Genomic DNA, 22,343 nt, shown 5'->3' with positions numbered 1-22,343 from the left:
AGTATGATTTTAACGATCTGACTCAAGCTCCATTGTGTAATTATGTCACCTTGAATCAATTCAATGACATTAGAAAGGGTTTTGTGAAAGATACATTTTCATTGGTACATTTAAATATAAGAAGTATGAATAAGCATTTTGAAGAATTGCAGTTATTGTTGGATAACCCAGATAAATTTTTATTTTCAGTGATAGGACTCACTGAAACGTGGTTGTCTTCATGTCCAAAACAATCTTTTACACTTGAAGGGTATAATATTTTTGCGAATAATAGATCTGATCGCTCTGGTGGTGGAGTCGCTTTATATGTTCTACGCTGCTTTGAATGCACTGTCCTTGATGAGCTTAGCACAATGAATGACATTGTTGAGTCCCTTTTCATTGAGATTACTGTTCCCGGTAATAAAAACATTGTAATAGGTATTATTTACAGACCTCCAAATTCCAACAACAGAGACTTTTTATCATATCTCACCGAGGTGCTTACAAACCCTTTATTTATAAACTCAAACTCTTTTATATTCGGTGATTTCAATATTGACTTGTTAAAGCATACAACGGAAAACATCTCGGGAGAATTTCTTGAGACATTATTTTTAGTAATGTTTTAACCCTTTCAAATTCGACGATAATTTTATCAGATATTACTGATCATTTTCCAATAATGACGCACTTTAAATTTAGCCATATTAGTAATACTTCACCCCAGCGATATTTGAGGCGTAAAGTAACCCAAGAAAATTTGTCTTCTTTTTGCGCTTCCTTGGATAATGTTAATTGGGATTGTGTGTTTGATACTGACGACATTAATTTGGCTTTGAATAATTTTTTGGAAATTTTTGATAATCATATGGATATTCACATTCCTAAAAGAAAGGATAAGCGGGGAAATTATAAAACAACTCCAAAGCTTCCATGGATTTCCAAGTTTATTTTACGTTCCATAAATAGGAAAAATAAACTGTTTTATGTATTTAAAATGAAAAAAAAAACTGAACAAGCACGAATTAAATATACTTTGTATAAGAATACTCTCACCAAGATAATACGTATTGAAAAGAAAAAAAATATTATTATAAACAATTAGAGAGATATAGGTGTGATATGAAAAGTACATGGAATGTATTGAAACAAGCAATGAATATTTCAAATGAAAAGTTAAGTATTTCGAAAATAAGATTTAATGATGAAATTATTGATAATCCTGTTGATATAGCAAATGTTTTTAACACACATTTCACAACAATCGGAGAAAACCTTGCTCAAGAAATTCCCGATACTAATAAACATTTCTCTCATTTTTTAAATCGATGTAATATGAATTCAATATTTTTTACCCATACCACGAGGTACGAGATTACTGATATTGTATCTGGTTTGAAAAACAAAAAAAGCTCCGGTTATGATGACATAAGCAATCTGATTTTGAAAAGTGTTATATCTTCTGTTGCGGATCCTTTGGCACATATTTTTAATTTGTCAATGTTAACGGGTGTGTTTCCGGACCAAATGAAAATAGCTAAAGTTATTCCCGTATATAAGAATGGAGATAAGTTAGATGTTAGTAATTACAGGCCTATTTCTTTACTATCTTGTTTGTCCAAGATTTTAGAGAAAATTATATATAAAAGAACGATGAATTTTTTAAAGATGTGTAATGTTTTTACAAATTCGCAGTTTGGATTCCGAGAAAAGCATAGCACCTGTCATGCTTTGCTTAATTTTGTTGACAAAGTAGCACATGCTTTAGACAATCGGTCACATTTGATTGGTATCTTCCTGGACTTCTCCAAGGCCTTCGACACTATAAACCATGATATCTTACTCTACAAGTTGTCTCATTATGGTATACGTGGGAAGTCCTTGGAGTGGTTCAGGAGTTATCTAACTGATCGCAAACAATATGTATTTTTGAACAATCATAATTCTGATATGAGAGAACTGAAGTGTGGCGTGCCACAAGGTAGTTTATTGGGCCCACTATTGTTTATTGTTTACATTAATGATTTTTGTGCTTCGTCAGATGTGTTATCGTTCATACTTTTTGCCGACGATTCAAATGTTTTTTACTCACATGAAGACCCAAATATTCTTGTGCAGACAGTTAATTCCGAACTACAACATTTATGTGAGTGGATACGAGCAAATAAGTTGTCTTTGAATATCCAAAAAACAAAATATATGCTTTTTAGTAACACTTTAGATAATTTAGATATGGACATTTGTTTTGGTGACGCTGTCTTAGAAAGTGTTCCCCATATAAAGTTTCTCGGTGTTACAGTTGATAACAAACTTTCTTGGAAATTTCATATCGATAATGTTTGCAAGAAAATTTCACGTAACATAGGTGTTATTAATAGATTAAAACTGTCTATTCCTCAGCATTCGCTGTTAACATTGTATTCATCTTTGATATTGCCTTATTTTTAAATTATGGAATTTTGGTATGGGGAAACACGCATCAATTATCATTGGATAGGATTCTACTGTTACAAAAGAAGGCTCTTCGCATTATTTGCAATACTGTCCCATATTCTCATACAGATCCTTTTTTTTTATAACAAGATTCTGAAAATTAAGGATTTGTTTTTATTACAATTAGGGCAGTTTATGTATACTTATAATAATAATTGCCTCCCGTTTGCATTTAACTCCATGTTTATGCGCAACCGGACATACCATAGATAGCCAACTAGACAATCAAATGAATTTCACTTACCTCTGCTAAGAACCTTGTTAGCTCAACAGACTTTTATTTATGTAGGTCCAAGATTCTGGAACTCCCTTCCTATGGATATAAAAAGTGCCCCTTCATTGAATTCTTTTAAAACGAGATTGAAAATGCTTCTTTTGAAGTCTTATAATGTAACTGAATGTTTTTAATTTTGTAATATATTTTGTGAGCACGATATCATCTTATCTTCTTTGACTGAAAGGCTGCGTTCTCTTGAGGTATCACTTATTTTTACTACCTGGTAGTATTCTATACGTGCTCTCGTTCATTCGTCCTCACAGTTGAATCTCTTCCGCTGGAAAGCTGCTCGACAATTTGTCACTTTAGAAAACACCTGGCTAATTGTCTCTGTGGGCTTTCGCCCTTGGTGTATGCATCAACAAATTTTTGGTTTCTCTCTCTCTCTTCTCTCTCTCTTCCACTTTTCCCTGTTTGTTGTTTCTTTTTTTTCACACTTTTGCTTTCTTTTTTTCTCTATTCCCCGCTTCCCCAGTTTCCCGCACTCTTTGTAGTTGTAAGTTTTCACCCCATTTTCCCCCTTTCCCTCAGAGGTATCCACATGTTACAAGCTTAGTCTTTTGAGTGGGTACCTTCACTTTTTTTCTCCTCAGTGTGTATATATAGAGTGTATGTATCTTTATTTTACTGATCATGTAGACAAGAATATGTTGTTAATCCTGTCTGGTTATATATATTTACAACGAGTCGCATGTCAAGTTCATGATATTGTTTCTTATACATTCTGTTGAAGAAAGAAAGTGAAAATAAAGTTTGAATTTGAATTTGAATTTGTTATTATCCATTTAAAACTTGCCTCAGAACCCCCCCCCCCCAACTTCTTGCTGAAAAAAAAAAGCTAGATTGTAAAGGGTTGTTAGTTTTGCCATTAATGTTTCTGTCCGCAATCATGTATTTCTACAGTACTGTATATGATTTTTCTGTACCTTATTAATAATGGTTTTAAGGGAATGCATAGAAGCTTTGTTTCGCTTCCCCTTCACTTTTAACACTTGATAAATAGTATGCAGCGAGGCTTCTTAATATATCTTGTTAGTATTACACTTTTATATTCAACCTGCATGTAGAATATGATGGTACATTATTGACTTCTTTGCGTGGTGTTTAGTGCACTTAGTATGTATATTCTTTGTTGAAACAAAATAAAAGATATGAAATTGTGTTAAACATCGCACGGTTTATTATTGTTAAATGCTCAAAACTCCATTCGTAATTCCTGGTAATTTATGTGGTAAATAGGGACTTTTGCATCATAAAAGAAAAACCTTTTGTTAAGAACATCCTTCAGATAATGATCAGCACTAAATCTTAACAAGCAATGTAGCTGCATGTCAGAAAAAACAGCAAATTAGTTTTCTATTTCCACGTATATTTTTGCTATTCATATTGTAAAGGGGAATAACAGTGGAGACCATTTTGAATTTTTGCATTTAGAAGAATAAAAATGCATGTACGCCCCCTATACTGAAAGTGGCAACCAACATATTAGTATTGCACATGCAACACTTTATATAACAGCATAGGTACGGAACTGGAAATACAGTAAATTTGTTATATATTTCCATGCATACTCTTTGCTATTCATATTGTACATGAGCATACGAGTGGCAGCCATTTTGAATTGAAAATGAGCTTTAAATACCAAATGAAACTATATGAAATGAAAATTATGTTGCAAATGCACATGAAGTAACTCTAGGAACTGAAATGTACAAAGTTTGGTAGAATCATTGGTCACAGAAAGCACATTATTGTGATTATCACGGACAAATTAGCATATCTGGCGGCCATTTTGGATTTTTGCATTTTGCCGAAAATGCTCAAAGTTACGCGAGTGGCATCAATCGGATTTGGAATCAACACCCTCGAATTGACAAGAAACCATCAAAAACATTGTATATATCAAAAAACAAGGTTAGGTGCCTTCTAGCCTGGACTAATTATGATATACTTGACTTTCTATGCAGCACTGGGTTTTTAATAAGACATTTCAGTGATATAACGCGATTGAGACCTGATAGCGCTAACTTTATGAAGTCAGGCTCTTGAAAATAGTTACACATACCTTCTGAAGTGGGATCACAGAACACGGAAGCAATCAATGTTACCAAGAGACCGAGGACGGATATGTTATCCATCATAGCTAGAAATAGACGGAGACAATTCTTTTTTTTTTAAGTGCACAAGGTTTTGATAGCAATGTCCGACAAACTTGTGATATGAATACATTAATCAAAGCCTCAAAAGGTGGCGATTTTGGACAACACTTCAGCAATGCACTCTTCGAGACAAGCGCAATTCCTTCCTGAAAAGAGCTAGTGTGAGAAAAATGTGGCGCTCCTATCTGTGACGTTAAGCTGTTCACGTATGGGCCCTATGTCGCAGAAAGCGAATCATAAATATACCTGTTTCAAAAGCAAACATTGTTCAGGTTCATTGAGGCATATATAATGTGGCATTTGTTCGTATGTGCATGTTCGACAGCACATAGTGAAGCACACCGCACGACATTTCAATTTTTGCGTTTCACAAAAGGCTGCTACTTTTTTTTTCAGCGGCCAAAGTCCAAACTGACATGCACTCCTTTCAGAAGGCCCTATGAGGTTTGGGTGCGTGTGAAAGACTGCAATGATAATGTTGACTAGCACTGTATAGATCATAAAACCCATAAGTCTACGTATGCTTTGAAGGCAAACTTTTCTGGCTAGAAACACACTAAAGTGTGTGAAGATGCGATTCAAAATTGCGCTTTTTCTAGAAACAGTATAAGGTTTTGACAGTCTTATAACAACGCAACTTACTCTGTAAATGCTACGGAGCTAAGTTTAGCCGTTTCCCGCTCCTTAGGGAGCGTGATTAGGGACCAGTCCATTTCGAGTGAAATTTGGAGCGAACATTTTTCACTCTACCAGAGAGTGAAAATATTTCGTCTTTTAAGAGCGAAATCTACATCTTTTAAGAGTGACGTTTAGCTCCTCATTCGAGTGAAATGATTCTGATTTAGAGGTGGAAATCCTCACTCTTTTAAGAGTGAATTTTAGCTCTTCAAGGGACGGGTGCTAGTCTTGGTTCCAGGGGTAGGGAAATCATTTTGATTTACAGGGGAAATCCTCACTCTTTTAAGAGTGAATTTTTCGCTCTTTGAAAGAGGGGTGCTAGCCTTGGTTCCAGGGGATTTTTGTTTTTATTCGTTGCACTGGTATTTACACACGTCCAAGCGTGCACACACACACACACATACACGCATTGACACACACACACATATGCATACATTCCAACGTACAGGTACATGCAAATATACATACACTCGGTCACTAACACATGTACATGAATAATACACTGCATGTACTATTTCGCACGCATTATTTCGTGTGTGTGGGGTTTTTTTTTGGTTTTTGTTTTTACATATTCAGGATTCTATGCATAACATTTTAACAAAGTTTAATCTTGACAAACTTATATGGTTAAAGCTTGTCTGATGTTTGTACGACAACTTGTTGGTATGTCAGGGATATTATTCACAACAAATACTAATTATGTATTATGCAGAGTGGCTTCAAGCATTTAAAGTTCCTATAAGTTCCTGGAAATAAAACATCCATAAACAATGTGAATATATTTCCAAAAGTGGCCTTTTGAACAAATATGTAACTACGTGTATTTCATCTAATTTCGCCAAATATTAGACAACTGAACATGTGAAATAGTGTACAATATTCAACAAATTTAATAACATTCTGTTTTTTAGGGCAATTCCAAACTAAGTGAATAACAAATCAGATCTGATGACATTAAAACCTGAAATGCTAATAGGATGCGGTATATCTATGAACACACTTAAAAGCAGATCATTTCTCTGTACATGTGCAGTATTGAAAACCCAACTTCGAATACAAGTGCATGTGCAAATGAATGAGTCGCTGAGTAAGAGACAACTGTCGAAGAGACATGGGTAAATTTCTTCCTGACAATGAGACAATATTTAGCAAAAACTCTAATTATCATGGGGGTGGTGTACAGACACTAAAATTTGGTGGGTGTTTCAAAAGCCTTATGCAACCCCTGATTTCAAACAGCTGAAATATTTGTATGTTTTGGATCATACTCTCTGATAGACAAGACTGAATTTCATAAAATGCACATTCACGAACAAGACAATTAATTTAACAGCAACAATAACGAGTCAAATTGCCACCATTCTTCCTTTGAAGCATAGGGCTATATCATCTTTGACCATAGCAATTAGAATACTTTATGTACACAATGTACATGTTTTTTTTTAACTTTTAAACAGTTTTATCTTATTTCTATTCATCTATTTTATTTTTCTTTGGTTAGCTTTAATAGTGGGAAATACAGAATTGAGGAGAATTTCATCAGTTCTTCTCTAGAAAGTTACCAGTAACTGTCTAAATTTATTGAACCATTATTTTGTATGATTATCCTGGGGCAAAAAGTATATGGATACTCTTATTTTCCCCCTTGTATACAAAAAAATCATTTGCCTAAGTCAATCATATTATCCTACTTGAAGAACTTTGCCAATTTGCTGAAATTTTCAAAGGACATCTGAATGTCTGAGTAGGTTATATGAAGGAAACGTTAGATTTTAAATTGCTAATAACATATAAATCCATGTGAACATTATTTAAAGAATGCAATATCCTAAAATTCATGTGTACAAAAATACAACAGCATACTGTACAAGTGTATCAAAATTGTACATTTTGCAAAGCACTGAGATCATCTATCCAAACATTCAGTGATCAAGATTGAAAACCACTTTCAGAATACATATTCAGATACATTTAAATGCATGTTTGTCATCACACATTTTGTGAATTGTCAAGACAACTGGAAAAGAGAAAATCCAAGTAACAAAATCACAAGATATACAGGATTATGATTACGTGCCTTTGTTGACCTCCATTATCTGGCTGTTGACCTCCATTATCTGGCTGATCTAGAAGAGGCACGTTCTCACCGGTGGCTTGATATCAGCAGAGATTCATAGATGAAGGATATAAAAATGTCAAGAGTCTGTGATCGACAAGTCTATTGTTGGGAATTCCATAATGTGAACAAGACTTTGTGAACAGGTGATCCACTGCTTGAAAGATGTCTTCCTCACCAAGAAGGGTCGTATCATCAACAAAAATTAAATACCGTTGGTGCTCCCGCCCACCAGCGAAAAAAGAAAACAGCAAGAAGGGCTGGCTAAATTCTTGGTCCTCTTCTTGTGCTGCTGCTCATCATCTGCACTAGAGTAAATGATAGAGTACAACAATATAAATGAAAACATGTGAATATGCAACTCCAGAGTTCTTAAATTTATTTTTTTTTCTCTTTCTCGTCTAAGTGTATGACAGAGGATAATCACAAGAAAGCGTACATTGTTGAATGATATTTACTTGTGTACTCTAAATTTGAAACACAATCTGGGAAATTTAATGGACATATTCCTATGCATTGTAAACAAACTTTGAATATTATAATCGTCTCTACTACTACAAAAAATGTATAAATAAAGATGCATTTACATTCTGACGTATGATGCCATGATTTCAAGGCATAGAAAGGTGTGACTAAAACATAATTGTAAAAATAAAGAATGTGCTAACGATGTACAGTCATCAATGTGTCTTTCAGACAGTATACTTCAAGAAAATCTGTAAAAATAATTGGATATTGTTAAAGAACAGTTCTTATTACTTAGATCAACAGGTTAAATTTAACAGGTATTAATGTCACAGGGAAGACAGTAAATGAACTCACAGATCTTTCTTCAAAGAGATGCAGGAGAGCACTGTCAGTTGTTGGCTCCTTACTCTTTCCTCCCTGTCTTGATGCAGGATGTTGGCAGAAGTTTTGTCAACAGCACCGAGGCTCCTTGGTCTCCTAAAATTCACGTAGAATTCAAATGCTTTCAAAGCCTGCCAAACATTCTACTGTAATGGGCAACAGTCAATCTCGGAAGCACAATGATTTAAGAGAGCGAGATAGAAAGAAAGACATTCATAAGATCATTAACATGGCCAATGGAGGAAATCACTTATCTGCACATGAACAGAATCAGTACAGTAGAGAGGACAGATAGGCAACAGGGTCAGTGTACATGCAGTGTTCCTTGCAATTAAATCATGTGGGGTACCGTATTCTCTATTTTTGCGCACATTTTTGTTTTTGTTAAGTGCATATTTCCATGTACATGAACCCAGATAAAATAGAAGTTGAACAACTCGGGTCACATTCTGCAAGAGAAGAACAAGTAGAATCTTGTATATGGGTAAGGGTGGGAAACTGATTTTCAGAATCCTCTTTCTCTTATTAAGTGAAAGTGGTTTAATATCTTGCTTTTATTGTGATGTTAGTGACTAAATCATATCATTTCAATTTGCTATGAGGCTACACTCACCTACATCCATGGCATAATCAGCGAGATAAGGCCTTCAGACTGGGCTACCTGCTGGGAAGGATTCTTCAGCAATGTCAGCTCCCCAGCTTGAAAGGAATTTTGAGCCGTTTCAGGATTGATCAATTCAAACTCCATACTGATCTGTGTAGCGGCACGTCAGTAGACCTGTATGAAATCAAAGCCGAGGTGAAACATGAGAATATATTGAATCAATCTTGTGCTGTTCGCGCTGAATTTGTTTTTGCAATTTCGGCTTCTCATACGTAGGCTAGTGTTAGCACATCAAACATAGCGATGATTGTGTGTTAAATGTATGCGCGCGCGCAATATATATAGTAGTGTGATTTTCGGCCTTCCATAATGGGCTAGAAAGATGGCGCACGAACCGACGGTTTGCTCGTTCGTGAATCTAGCCAAAATGCAGAAAATGAGTAAGATTATCTCACGATAGTCACAGAATTCCGGGTGGAAGTTCTTCCTCTGATGGTTCTGCATAAGTTTACGATTATTTTGTTGTTCACAATTCTTAATAAAAGAGAATTTAAATGCCTTTTGTGTGTCCGGATTTCATGGACGGTCTAGCGTAAGTAACGCTAGTGTAGGTTATGTACGGTGCATATTGATGTAGCGTAGGATTGATAGCTTCGCATTGTGCATTGTACGTTGCGTGTAACTACACGCAGCCGCTGTCGCGAAGCGACGCGGCTGCACCTCTATTCCCTCGCAGACGTTGTCATTTTTCAGTGTGGTTGTGCGACTCCTTCATGTATATATTTATTAATCGTGGAAAACTAAAATACAAGGAATTATCGTAATCTATGATAATCATTTAATATTCGGTACGCGATTTTTTGTTTAATTACGTCAAAAACTCACCGAAATCTGTGGCTGAAATCGGGTCTGTAAACGTCCTTATTGCTTCACTCCTCATCTGCGTGTTATTTGAATGGCATTCACTCACTCTCGTATACTACAACGTACAACGTAGGTAGTCGGAGAGCTAGAGGGCGCCTCTCCGACTACCTACGTTGTACGTTGTAGTATACGAGAGTGAATGCCATTCAAATAACACGCAGATGAGAAGTGAAGCAATAAGGACGTTTACAGACCTGATTTCAGCCACAGATTTCGGTGAGTTTTTGACGTAATTAAACAAAAAATCGCATACCGATTATTGAATGATTATCATAGATTACGATAATTCCTTGTATTTTAGTTTTCCACGATTAATAAAGATATTCATGAAGGAGTCGCACAACCACACTGAAAAATGACAACGTCTGCGAAGGAATGGAGGTGCAGCCGCTGTCCCTACAGCGGCTGCGTGTAGCTACGTTGCGTGTAGAGTTACTGTAGTTGTAGCGTTGTAGATTCGCATTGGGTCTTTGTGTTATCACTTGGCCGTGAGCTGATATGATGTGTAGAACAGTATTCAGAACTTGGTTTATATGGTGGTAATACATTCAGAATTAATTCACAACTCCTGTTAAGATAGAGTTTGATTCATACAGTTGAGCAACTCGGTTTGTTGAGTAAGACTTCCAGGTGGAGATTCACAAATAGATATGAGGTTGGATTCAATACTAGTAATGATGAAGATTAGTGATAATTTTGCTGTGTGGACAGTTTCAGTCTAAATAATGCATTTGGCCGTCAGGATGAATAAAAGACTGTCTTTTGTGTTCGAGGTACGTGCTTTACGTATTACATTCATAAGTATGTGGTTTGATGTATGGTAGCGTACAGGCTGAAATATTGTTACATTTTTACGTGGTATGAAGTGTACGTTATTAAGGCATCTTAAGCAGCTCTGGCTTAAGGGAAAGTATAATTTACCTTGCTTAAATGTACGAAGGCAAACGTAGTGCCACACATGTAGGCATATAATGTGTGATGTAGGTTATTTTGCATTTTCCATACAATCCTTTGCAACTTACTGTATTATTTCACAGCTTGGGACAGGATCGCAATCGGAATGCATCCAGAAGGGTTAAGCTTCTAGGCTTGGAAGATCACAAGTCTGTAAGTCTGGTATAGGGTCTTTACATGTATATTACAGCCTTTAAGCGATATTTTTCTTGTTGATATTGCAACAGAAAATGGATATTGCAACAGTGTACAAGGTGTATAATTAACATTGCTATAGTGTAACAGTGGATGGATAATGACATTCAAAAGCTGCCATTTCATAATGTGTAGAGAATACATGCATGGATACAAAATGTGTATGTATAATGACGCAGTACAAGACAGTGTACTATTGTTTGTTCAGAAGCAAACCTTTTTTGTGTGTGTGTTAATGGAGCATTATATCCATATACATTCAATTTATTGTGATCCAAAGAAATGTATGTTTGATATATTCATACAGTGTATCATTCATTGTTTCATTTGCAGTTTTACCGTTCGTTCGTTCATCACATACATGCGCACACGCACTTGGGCTTGCGCATGCACAGCAAGAAGGATAATTCAATAAAGACAAGAGTGCAACGTTCGACTCGACTGTCTGCAATTTTATTCTTGTTGTACATTGTGTGTACGGCGGTTAGCTGACTGGATAGGATCTAGTGTTACCTAGATATCCGAGGCCAGCATAGTAAAAAGACTTATTCTTCGGGCCGAGTAACGAGACTTTATCTTCAGGCCGAGTAAAGGACTTAATCGTCAGGCAGAGTGAAGAGATTTCACATCGCTTACCGTACGCAAGGATTCATCATGTCGACGAAAACGGAACCACGACTACAAAGACCGGAGTCACCGGAAATGCCGTCGCTGTCCACACAGGGTGACAGACGTGAGACGGGGAGCGTGTCTTCGAGACCGTCTAATGCAAGTAGACATTCTTCAGTGGCCTCTGAGGCTTTATTAGCTCGTGCAAAGGCAGAGGCAAGTAGAGTAAGATTAGAATTTGCTCGAAAGGAAGCGAATCTTACACAGCAAAGGGCTGCTCAGGAAGCAGATCTTGCAAAACAAAGGGCTGCACAGGAAGCAGATCTTGCAAAACAAAGGGCTGCTCAGGATGCAGAACGTGTAGTGTTAGAGGCAGAAAGAGATGCTGCTGTAGCAGCAGTGCAGGTTTCTGTCCTCGAAGCAGGCTTAAACGAATGCGAAGAGTCTGTAAAAGGTGTTGAATTGAATCTTATGCACAAAGATGTCAATGAACGTGTGGAGGATTATTTGTCCTCACTTGATGTAGATGGTAAGATGCCAGTTGATGGAAATCACATCAACCAGGGGAGTTCAATTCCCTCCCCTAAGTTTGTAAAAGAAAATCAGGAAGGTCAAGTACAAACAAAACTTGGTGTACCTCCTGAAGATGGTGTGTATTCATCCCAGCATGTTGGGATGTCAAAGTGTGACAATGAAACAAAGAGTGTTAATCGTAGGGAAGGCACTGCTTTCCCATCTAACTTAGACACTGTAAACGTAGTTTCTGACATAAGTAATGTATTGCTTAAGAAGGAATTGGTGTCAAGTGGCTTGGTTAAATTCAATGACCGTGCATTCAGTTACAGATCCTGGAAAGCTACGCTCGGACGCGTTATCACAGAGCTCCAGCTGACACAATCCCAAGAGATGGGTTTGATCATGAAGTGGTTGGGTAAGGAATCTTCCCAACTGGTCTCTGCCATTCATGACATTCATGTTGACCGACCGAATGTTGGTGTGAGTAGAATGTGGGAACTCCTTGACAGGAAGTATGGCTCCCCAGAGGCTGTAGAACACGATCTTCAACAGAGGATTGAAGATTTCCCTAGACTTACACATAGGGAGAACGAAAAACTAGAGCAGTTTGGTCATTTGCTCCTGGAGATCGAGTATGCTAAAGAGAATGGGGATTTCCCAGGATTGCTGCATCTGGATTCTGCCAGAGGGTTGCAGGCCTTAGTGCAGAAGTTGCCCTACAATCTCCAGGAGAAGTGGGTAATGGAGGGATCCCGGTACAAGGAAAGGTACCGGGTGACTTTCCCTCCTTTCAAGGTGTTCAGCGAGTTTGTTCGCTATCACGCGAAGATTCGCAATGATCCCAGCTTCATGTTGCCTCGTGACATGAAGCATCAGGAGGTTGCGAAGAAAACGGTCAGTGTCAGGGCTACTGACGTGAAGGAGGTTCGTCCTTCGGCCTCAAAGGAGTTTTGTCCTATCCACAAGAAGCCACATTCGATCATTGAGTGCAAGGCATTCCTTGCAAAAACGGTACCTGAGAGGAAGAATCTTCTCAAGCAGTACCAGCTGTGTTTCAGGTGCTGCCTCTCGGGACATGCAGCCCGGGAGTGCAAGGCAAGGGTGAAATGCGAATCATGTGGAAGTCAACGCCACTTAACGATTCTTCATTGGGAGAATAGTAACGAACCTGCGAAGAGTACGCAGAAACCTGAAGACCCTCCCAAAGACAATCCTCGAACCAACATCACAAGTGCATGCTCTAAGATGAAGGGTTCTAAATGCATAGGAGGAAAATCCTGTGCAAAGATTGTACCAGTACTTGTGAGGTCAAAGAGGGATAAGAGTATTGTGGTCAAGACATATGCAGTCATAGATGACCAAAGCAATAAGACCATAGCCACATCTAAACTCCTAGATAAGTTCGATGTTGCCTATGACGAGATTAGCTACACTCTACGCACATGCAGTGGAGAGGTGTCTGCCCACGGCAGATGTGCTGACGATTTTGTGGTGGAAGACATCCACGGCACTGTCTGTTTGGAGTTGCCAACAGTCACAGAGTGTTCATACATTCCGGATTTTAAGGATGAAATTCCTACTCCGGAGATAGTCCAGGCATATGATCATTTGAGGAGCGTTGAGATCCCACCAGTTGATCACAATTGCTCAGCAACTCTGTTGATAGGCAGGGATGTGGTTGAAGCGCACCATGTGCTAGACCAAAAGATTGGGCCATCTGACTCACCATTTGCACAGAAGTTATGCCTTGGCTGGGTTATCATTGGTGATGTGTGCCTTCGAGGGGTCCACCGGAGTGCTGGACAGACAGTGAGGATTTCTCCCTTGCGCACTCAGATTCTTTCTACGGGCCGGCCCACATGTCTTGAACCCTGTCCGAACGAGTTCAGGTTGAAACACCTCTTTGACAATGAAGATGACAGTATCAGTCTGTCAATCGAGGAACAACAGTTTGTCCGTTTGATGGTAGAGAAGGGAGGCCTGAAAAATGGCAAGTGGACAGCTCCACTACCCTTCAAAGAGCGAAGGGATCGCCTTCCCAACAATCGTCCACAAGCTTTGAAAAGAGCTCAGATCCTCCAGACGAATATGGTGAGGGATCCAATCAAGAGGGAACACATGTTGACGTTTATGGAAGGGGTCATTTCCCAAGGCCATGCAGAGGTGGCACCACCTCTTGATGCACATGAAGAGTGCTGGTACCTACCACTGTTTGGGGTGTATCATCCCAAGAAGAAGGACAAAATCAGAGGAGTCTTCGATTCCTCGGCCGAGTTCATGGGACACTCCCTGAACAAGGTTTTGTTGAAAGGTCCTGATCTGACCAATGACTTGGTTGGAGTGCTGTTGAGGTTTCGCAAAGGACCTGTTGCAGTCTGCGGAGACATTGAGTCAATGTTCTTCTGTTTTTCAGTAGCTGAAGAGCACAGGAATTTCCTCCGATTCTTCTGGCACGAAGACAACGACTTTGCCAAGCCTCTTATCGAGTACCGTATGCTCAAGCATGTGTTTGGCAATTCCCCTTCTCCAGCCGTAGCGAACTATGGTTTAAGGGACCTGGCCAGAGACGCTGAGCCAGACGTTAGGGATTTCATCCACGACAATTTCTACGTTGATGATGGACTCACCTCATGTGAGGATGCAGAAACAGCCGTTTCACTCATGAAGAGGACACGGGCCATGCTGCAGGAGAAAGCTAGCATTCATTTGCACAAGATCGCATCAAACTCCCAGACAGTACTTGATGCGTTTGATCCAGAAGAGGTTCAGAAAGACATCAGGAACCTCACATTGAGCGATGGTACCCCAACTCAAAGGAGCTTGGGTGTTCAATGGAATTTGACTGACGACACTTTCAGGTTCCAAATCGAGTTGGTGACAAAGCCCTACACAAAGAGAGGAGTTTTGTCCATGATCAATGGAGTGTTTGATCCATTGGTTTTCCTTGCCCCGGTTATGATTCAGGCAAGAGTCCTGTTCAGAGAAATGATAACTCACAAGGTAGAGTGGGATGTTGTGCTCCCTGAGGTGTACAGGCCTATCTGGGAGTCTTGGACCTCAGGATTGTCAGAGTTGGAGTCACTATCGATTCCTCGCAACTACCTTACCTGTCCTGAGAAAGGGATCTTGCATGTCTATTGTGATGCTTCTGAGGTAGCAGTCGCCGCTGTTGCGTACCTGATAGATGGGGATGCTGAAAACCCCAGTGCAAGCTTTGTCTTTGGAAAGTCCAAACTGGCTCCAAAGTCGGGTCACACCATACCAAGACTGGAGCTTTGTGCTGCGGTCTTGGCCACGGAAGTTGCCAGTGTTGTGTGTAGAGAGTTGAACATTCAAGCCGCAACAGTAGTTTTCTTTACGGACAGTAGGATTGTTCTTGGGTACCTGAACAACACGACCAGAAGATTTCATACCTATGTGGCGAACCGGGTTCACAAGGTTCTCAGTTTCTCCCAACCTTCACAATGGAGGTATGTGCCTACGGCCAACAATCCTGCAGACTGTGGCACACGCCCGGTTTCAGCTCGGTCTTTGAAAGGCTCATCATGGCTCACAGGTCCTCAGAAGATAGCTACTCAGGAAGTAGTGAATCCAGTGTCAGAATTTCCACTTGTAGATCCTGACCTAGATGAAGAGATAAAGCAAGATGTGAACATCCAGGTCACCAAAACCAGTGTGGAACTGCAAGGACTTGTTCCAAGGTTTGAAAAGTTCTCAACCTGGAAAAGCCTAGTCAGAGCGTTTCGTTTGCTCATACACATTGCTCACTCATTCAGCTCCAGGAGTGGCAATGGTTGCCATGGCTGGCACACATGTAGCAACACAGATGTTGAATCTGTACGTCATGCAGAGATGATGATCTTGAAGGAAGTACAGAAGCAAATCTTTCATGAGGAATATGAATGTCTCAGAGAGGGAGTACCTCTACCATCTAACTCCTCAATACGGGACTTAGCACCCATTCTGAACCAAGATGGTTTGATTTGCGTTGGTGGGAGGTTGAGGAAGTCCTCACTTCCTGTGGTAGTTAAGCACCCGGTATTAATCCCCGGCAAGAGTCACATTGCCAAGCTCCTTGTGATGCACTATCACAATAACGGGCACCCTGGCAGACAGTTGACAGAAGGTTCTCTGCGTGATGCTGGGTTTTGGATTATCGGGGGCAAGAGAGTCATATCTGCCGTTATCCACCGTTGTGTGATCTGCCGCAAACTCAGAGGGAAGACTGTGCTCCAACGCATGGCTGACCTCCCTCAAGAGCGTCTGAAGATCGGACCTCCCTTTTCCCAGGTTGGTGTAGATTGCTTCGGACCATGGGAAGTAGTCACCAGGAAGACCAGAGGAGGCGCTGCCAAAAGCAAGAGGTGGGGAATGATATTCTCCTGTTTGACCTCCAGAGCTCTTCATATCGAAGTTCTTGAGGAACTGAGCACTTCGTCATGTATCAATGCACTGCGGCGATTCATGGCTGTGCGAGGCAAAGTGGAAACCTTTTGGTCCGATAGAGGATCAAATTTTGTGGGAGTCTTGAACGACAAGGTGTTTCGCACCTTTCTTGAGAGGAACAACACAGAGTGGAAGCTAAATCCACCCCATGCCCCACACATGGGAGGAGCCTGGGAAAGAATGGTAGGACTATTCAAGAGAATTCTCAATGGCATTCTGCTCGAGACTAGAGAGAAAAGTTTCACCCATGAGACTTTAGTCACATTCATGATGGAAGCTATGGCCATCGTGAATGCTAGACCTCTTGTTCCACTGAGTTCTGATCCAGAGGACACATCTTTCCTCTCACCTTCGGTGCTCTTGACTCAGAAACATGGGAGCATTGAAGATGTGCTTGTCGAGGATTGCAAGCGTAACATGTACACTGCTCAGTGGAAACGCGTCCAAATCCTGGCCGACAGGTTTTGGAAACAATGGAGACTCCGCTACTTGCAAAGCCTTCAGCAGAGGCGCAAATGGACAAGTACGGAGAGGAATGTCATGAAGGGTGACATAGTCCTGTTGAGAGACAGGGAGGTCAAACGAAACCAGTGGCCTCTTGGGATCGTTGAGAGTGTTGGTTCTGGAGATGATGGTTTAGTCCGTCAAGTTGAAGTCCGTCTGCCTGCAACTGGAAAAACCTATTGTAGGCCAATCCAGGAGTTAATTTTGTTGGTTGAGGCGGAGTAAACGCCTGTTCATGGTCAGTTTGAAGGCCACTTGTTGACAATTGTGCAGTTTTAGAGTTTACACTTTGCATGTAATATGTACCATAAGTTATGTGTATTTGTATTCAATCAATAGCGGATGTGTTGTGGACATCCTAAGTAACATTTTAAGTTCTGGAATTTTAACGTCCATCGGACGTTGGGGGGGGGGGAGTGTGCTGTTCGCGCTGAATTTGTTTTTGCAATTTCGGCTTCTCATACGTAGGCTAGTGTTAGCACATCAAACATAGCGATGATTGTGTGTTAAATGTATGCGCGCGCGCAATATATATAGTAGTGTGATTTTCGGCCTTCCATAATGGGCTAGAAAGATGGCGCACGAACCGACGGTTTGCTCGTTCGTGAATCTAGCCAAAATGCAGAAAATGAGTAAGATTATCTCACGATAGTCACAGAATTCCGGGTGGAAGTTCTTCCTCTGATGGTTCTGCGTAAGTTTACGATTATTTTGTTGTTCACAATTCTTAATAAAAGAGAATTTAAATGCCTTTTGTGTGTCCGGATTTCATGGACGGTCTAGCGTAAGTAACGCTAGTGTAGGTTATGTACGGTGCATATTGATGTAGCGTAGGATTGATAGCTTCGCATTGTGCATTGTACGTTGCGTGTAGAGTTACTGTAGTTGTAGCGTTGTAGATTCGCATTGGGTCTTTGTGTTATCACTTGGCCGTGAGCTGATATGATGTGTAGAACAGTATTCAGAACTTGGTTTATATGGTGGTAATACATTCAGAATTAATTCACAACTCCTGTTAAGATAGAGTTTGATTCATACAGTTGAGCAACTCGGTTTGTTGAGTAAGACTTCCAGGTGGAGATTCACAAATAGATATGAGGTTGGATTCAATACTAGTAATGATGAAGATTAGTGATAATTTTGCTGTGTGGACAGTTTCAGTCTAAATAATGCATTTGGCCGTCAGGATGAATAAAAGACTGTCTTTTGTGTTCGAGGTACGTGCTTTACGTATTACATTCATAAGTATGTGGTTTGATGTATGGTAGCGTACAGGCTGAAATATTGTTACATTTTTACGTGGTATGAAGTGTACGTTATTAAGGCATCTTAAGCAGCTCTGGCTTAAGGGAAAGTATAATTTACCTTGCTTAAATGTACGAAGGCAAACGTAGTGCCACACATGTAGGCATATAATGTGTGATGTAGGTTATTTTGCATTTTCCATACAATCCTTTGCAACTTACTGTATTATTTCACAGCTTGGGACAGGATCGCAATCGGAATGCATCCAGAAGGGTTAAGCTTCTAGGCTTGGAAGATCACAAGTCTGTAAGTCTGGTATAGGGTCTTTACATGTATATTACAGCCTTTAAGCGATATTTTTCTTGTTGATATTGCAACAGAAAATGGATATTGCAACAGTGTACAAGGTGTATAATTAACATTGCTATAGTGTAACAGTGGATGGATAATGACATTCAAAAGCTGCCATTTCATAATGTGTAGAGAATACATGCATGGATACAAAATGTGTATGTATAATGACGCAGTACAAGACAGTGTACTATTGTTTGTTCAGAAGCAAACCTTTTTTGTGTGTGTGTTAATGGAGCATTATATCCATATACATTCAATTTATTGTGATCCAAAGAAATGTATGTTTGATATATTCATACAGTGTATCATTCATTGTTTCATTTGCAGTTTTACCGTTCGTTCGTTCATCACATACATGCGCACACGCACTTGGGCTTGCGCATGCACAGCAAGAAGGATAATTCAATAAAGACAAGAGTGCAACGTTCGACTCGACTGTCTGCAATTTTATTCTTGTTGTACATTGTGTGTACGGCGGTTAGCTGACTGGATAGGATCTAGTGTTACCTAGATATCCGAGGCCAGCATAAATCTTTACTGTACATCACTACCCTAAATGAAGTGGGTTGTCAAATGGTTTCAATCAGCAATAAGGATTCAGTCAGTGAGACAATATTGGGAAAAGTGGGTGTTTTGTGAAGGAGTTTGCATTATTCCTCCCTCATTTTCAATTCCAGTCATACTTTATTTTCATCAAACAAAAAATAACACATCATACAGAGTATTCTGTCAATTCATACTGTTGAACAAATTGAAAATGTAAGTAAAGCCATAAAACATGATACGAAATAAATACACAAATAGTTCAATTCATACTGTTGAAAAATTGAAATATAATACAAAATAAATACACAGATAATTAGAGGTTTTTTCTATACAACGAGAAAACATTACGCAATAGTAACTAGATCTAGTAATAGATAAAACGATAGAGTACTGAGTATATCAGTGATTTTCTAAAAAGGGCCTCCTGTTAAACGAAGATTACTTGAAAGCATAAAACAATATCCTATAATCTGTGTCATATGCAATCAGAAAATGTACCGTATAGACCTAAGCATCTGATAATTGACATAAATATAATTAACAACTTACCCTCTAGAATATGTCTATCAAACGTTAGGTCATGATAGATCTGTACCAGAGCAGTCAGAAGCAAATTTGCCAAGAACTGGCCAACAAAACAATAAAAAAAAAATGAAATGTTTTGAACACACGAGCATGTTGCTACAGACACCCACACACACACACACACACACACACACACGGACGGGCACACACACACACATACACACAGCAGCTTCACACACAAGCGGAAGCCTACAGTGCCCGGGTTTTCGATGCATCCACACATAGGCCAACATGTAAGAGCACCTATGTAAAATACGCACGCGGGAGCCCGTCCCTAGGCCCTTAACGTCCGGTAAGGTAGTCCCCTTGCAAACTACTGAGACAAGACACTCAACTGTAGGCCTACCCCTGTATTCTTGAGAGCTTCGAATACTGGTAGTATCCCAAATGGGGTCTATTTTATCCCTCTGAAAAAGCCCACAGTCTGTTTGGTACAGTACTGGCGGTAGAGTACAGGTTACATGGGTCTATCAATCGCGTGACACTTAACAGGCCCAGCACGTAGCCGGCTAGTTGTAAGGATAAAGTACTTTACGCAGACTTTATTGCGATTTAGAGTTAGAATTGAACTAGAAATATTGGTCTAGTGTAATCCAGCTGCTCGTCTGAGCTGGCACAGAAATTTCTTACAGAATTATAAATACCTTTTATGGCTTAGGTTTTGTTCGTTGCTCCCATATCTTGATTGAACCGAGTCATCCTCTCGTATGCTGGCCAGACGTGCATGATGGCGATATGTTGTACGTTATACGACGGACGGCACTAGCACTGCACTGTTTACGTACAGTATATGTACATAATTACGTGTACGTAAGATACAGGTAGGTCGCAAGAAGTTGCTGCGGCGACATCGACACCAAAATCAAAGTGAGAAACCCGTCAACCTGTGCGATATGCGCATGCTCCATTATTCACTCTCCAGATCGAGTGAAATGAGAATTCTCATCAGACAAACGTCACAACAAACAGCTCCTTTTCAAAGAGCGAAAAGAATTTCATGGTACAAGTCAGCTCGTGGAAGACCCCAGGGACCCGGCATTAGCTCTAAAAAGTGTGGAATATCACTCGTACACGTTTCGCTCGAAATCGGAAGAAAAGTTTCCATCGTTGGTGGGAGCGAATAGGTATACATACCGTCTAAAAAGATTGACTTTACAGTCTTTTTCGAGCTAATCACATTTAGGTCAAGAAAAAGTGAAAATTTAGCTCGCTTACATTTACAGAGTAAATTAAAGGGATAGTACAGTATTGGTGGAGATGAGAATTGGGCTTTTAACTTTTTGCGATATACCAAGAAAACACTTATGAAATAGTACAGAGCACACCATTTTAAGAGGAATTTAAAGTTTATTTGATGTAAATCGGGTTTGGAATGGCTGAAACATCCAAAAACAAAGTAAAACAAAGCGATCGTAATAAAGCGTGGGTCCCACACTTATTAGAATCGCTCTGTTTTGGATATCTCAGCCATTTCAAATCCAATTTTCATCAAATAAACGTTGAATTCCTCATTGAATTACATGTTCTTTCATATTTCATAAGAGGTGTCATATTATCTCACCAAAAAATGTTAGAAACCTGAAATTAGGTCTCAACCAAAACTATATGATCCCTTTAATCTCAAACACGATTTATAACGTCACTGCAGCTGCGTTGCTTTTAAATGCGTCATATATACATATGCAGTAGGACCTCGATTATTCGGCCACATCGGGACCCGAGGACCTCCGGATAATTTATTTGTCTCGTAAGAGAGATGTACTCAAATACAGCACTTTTTATAGTATATCATGCTAGGGGTATACACATGTCATTACAAACTTACTAATATTATGAGTACCTGCATATCATTGTCATGTTATTTTCAGAAATTGAAACAAAAATAAAACAAAATATTAGTGAAATATCCCTTCATGTATTGTTGGTTTGATTAATATTGACCAACAATAAGATCGATCTTGCCACTCGTCGAATACTGTTGGTGCGATGTAACTGTAACCACTACTGGGTATGTGCACCCAGTGCCAGTGATAAACACGGCACAGTTATTACCATTGTGTACAGTCCGCTGTGATGGTTGAAATAGAATATGTCCCTTGTTGTTTTCGCACGATAATGGGTGAATGTGTATTTGTTTTGAGTGAGAGTTGGTACAAAAAAAAACAATGCAAGAAAGAATGTCATCCACTCCACATCCGGATGACAGAAAATGCAGATAATACTGTAATATATATATACATATATATATAATATACAGAACGTATCAAAAAAAGGTAATCCAACTTTGGAGGGCTGCCATTTCTTGAT

At 39.4% G+C, this 22,343-nt stretch overlaps 1 protein-coding gene across 1 annotated transcript; it reads left to right on the top strand.

Annotated features, from left to right (window-relative positions):
- The first annotated feature begins 11,885 nt into the window (after positions 1 to 11,885).
- On the top strand, positions 11,886 to 17,531 carry LOC139736332 (uncharacterized). The gene has a single exon (XM_071647421.1). It carries the CDS (start codon positions 11,886 to 11,888, stop codon positions 17,529 to 17,531), a length of 5,646 nt encoding a protein of 1,881 aa, XP_071503522.1.
- The last annotated feature ends 4,812 nt before the right edge of the window (positions 17,532 to 22,343 follow it).

This window comes from Diadema antillarum, unplaced genomic scaffold (assembly GCF_040938485.1).
Source record: "Diadema antillarum isolate AM-2024a unplaced genomic scaffold, OU_Dant_1.0 scf00000000, whole genome shotgun sequence".
NCBI lineage: Eukaryota > Metazoa > Echinodermata > Echinoidea > Diadematoida > Diadematidae > Diadema > Diadema antillarum.
Note: the sequence above shows the minus strand (reverse complement) of the source record. Positions and strands in the feature narration are given on the sequence as shown.

What these genes read in the sequence shown, in the direction of transcription:
- LOC139736332 (XM_071647421.1), top strand. Translation starts at nt 11,886, where the DNA reads ATGTCGACGAAAACGGAACCACGACTACAAAGACCGGAGTCACCGGAA.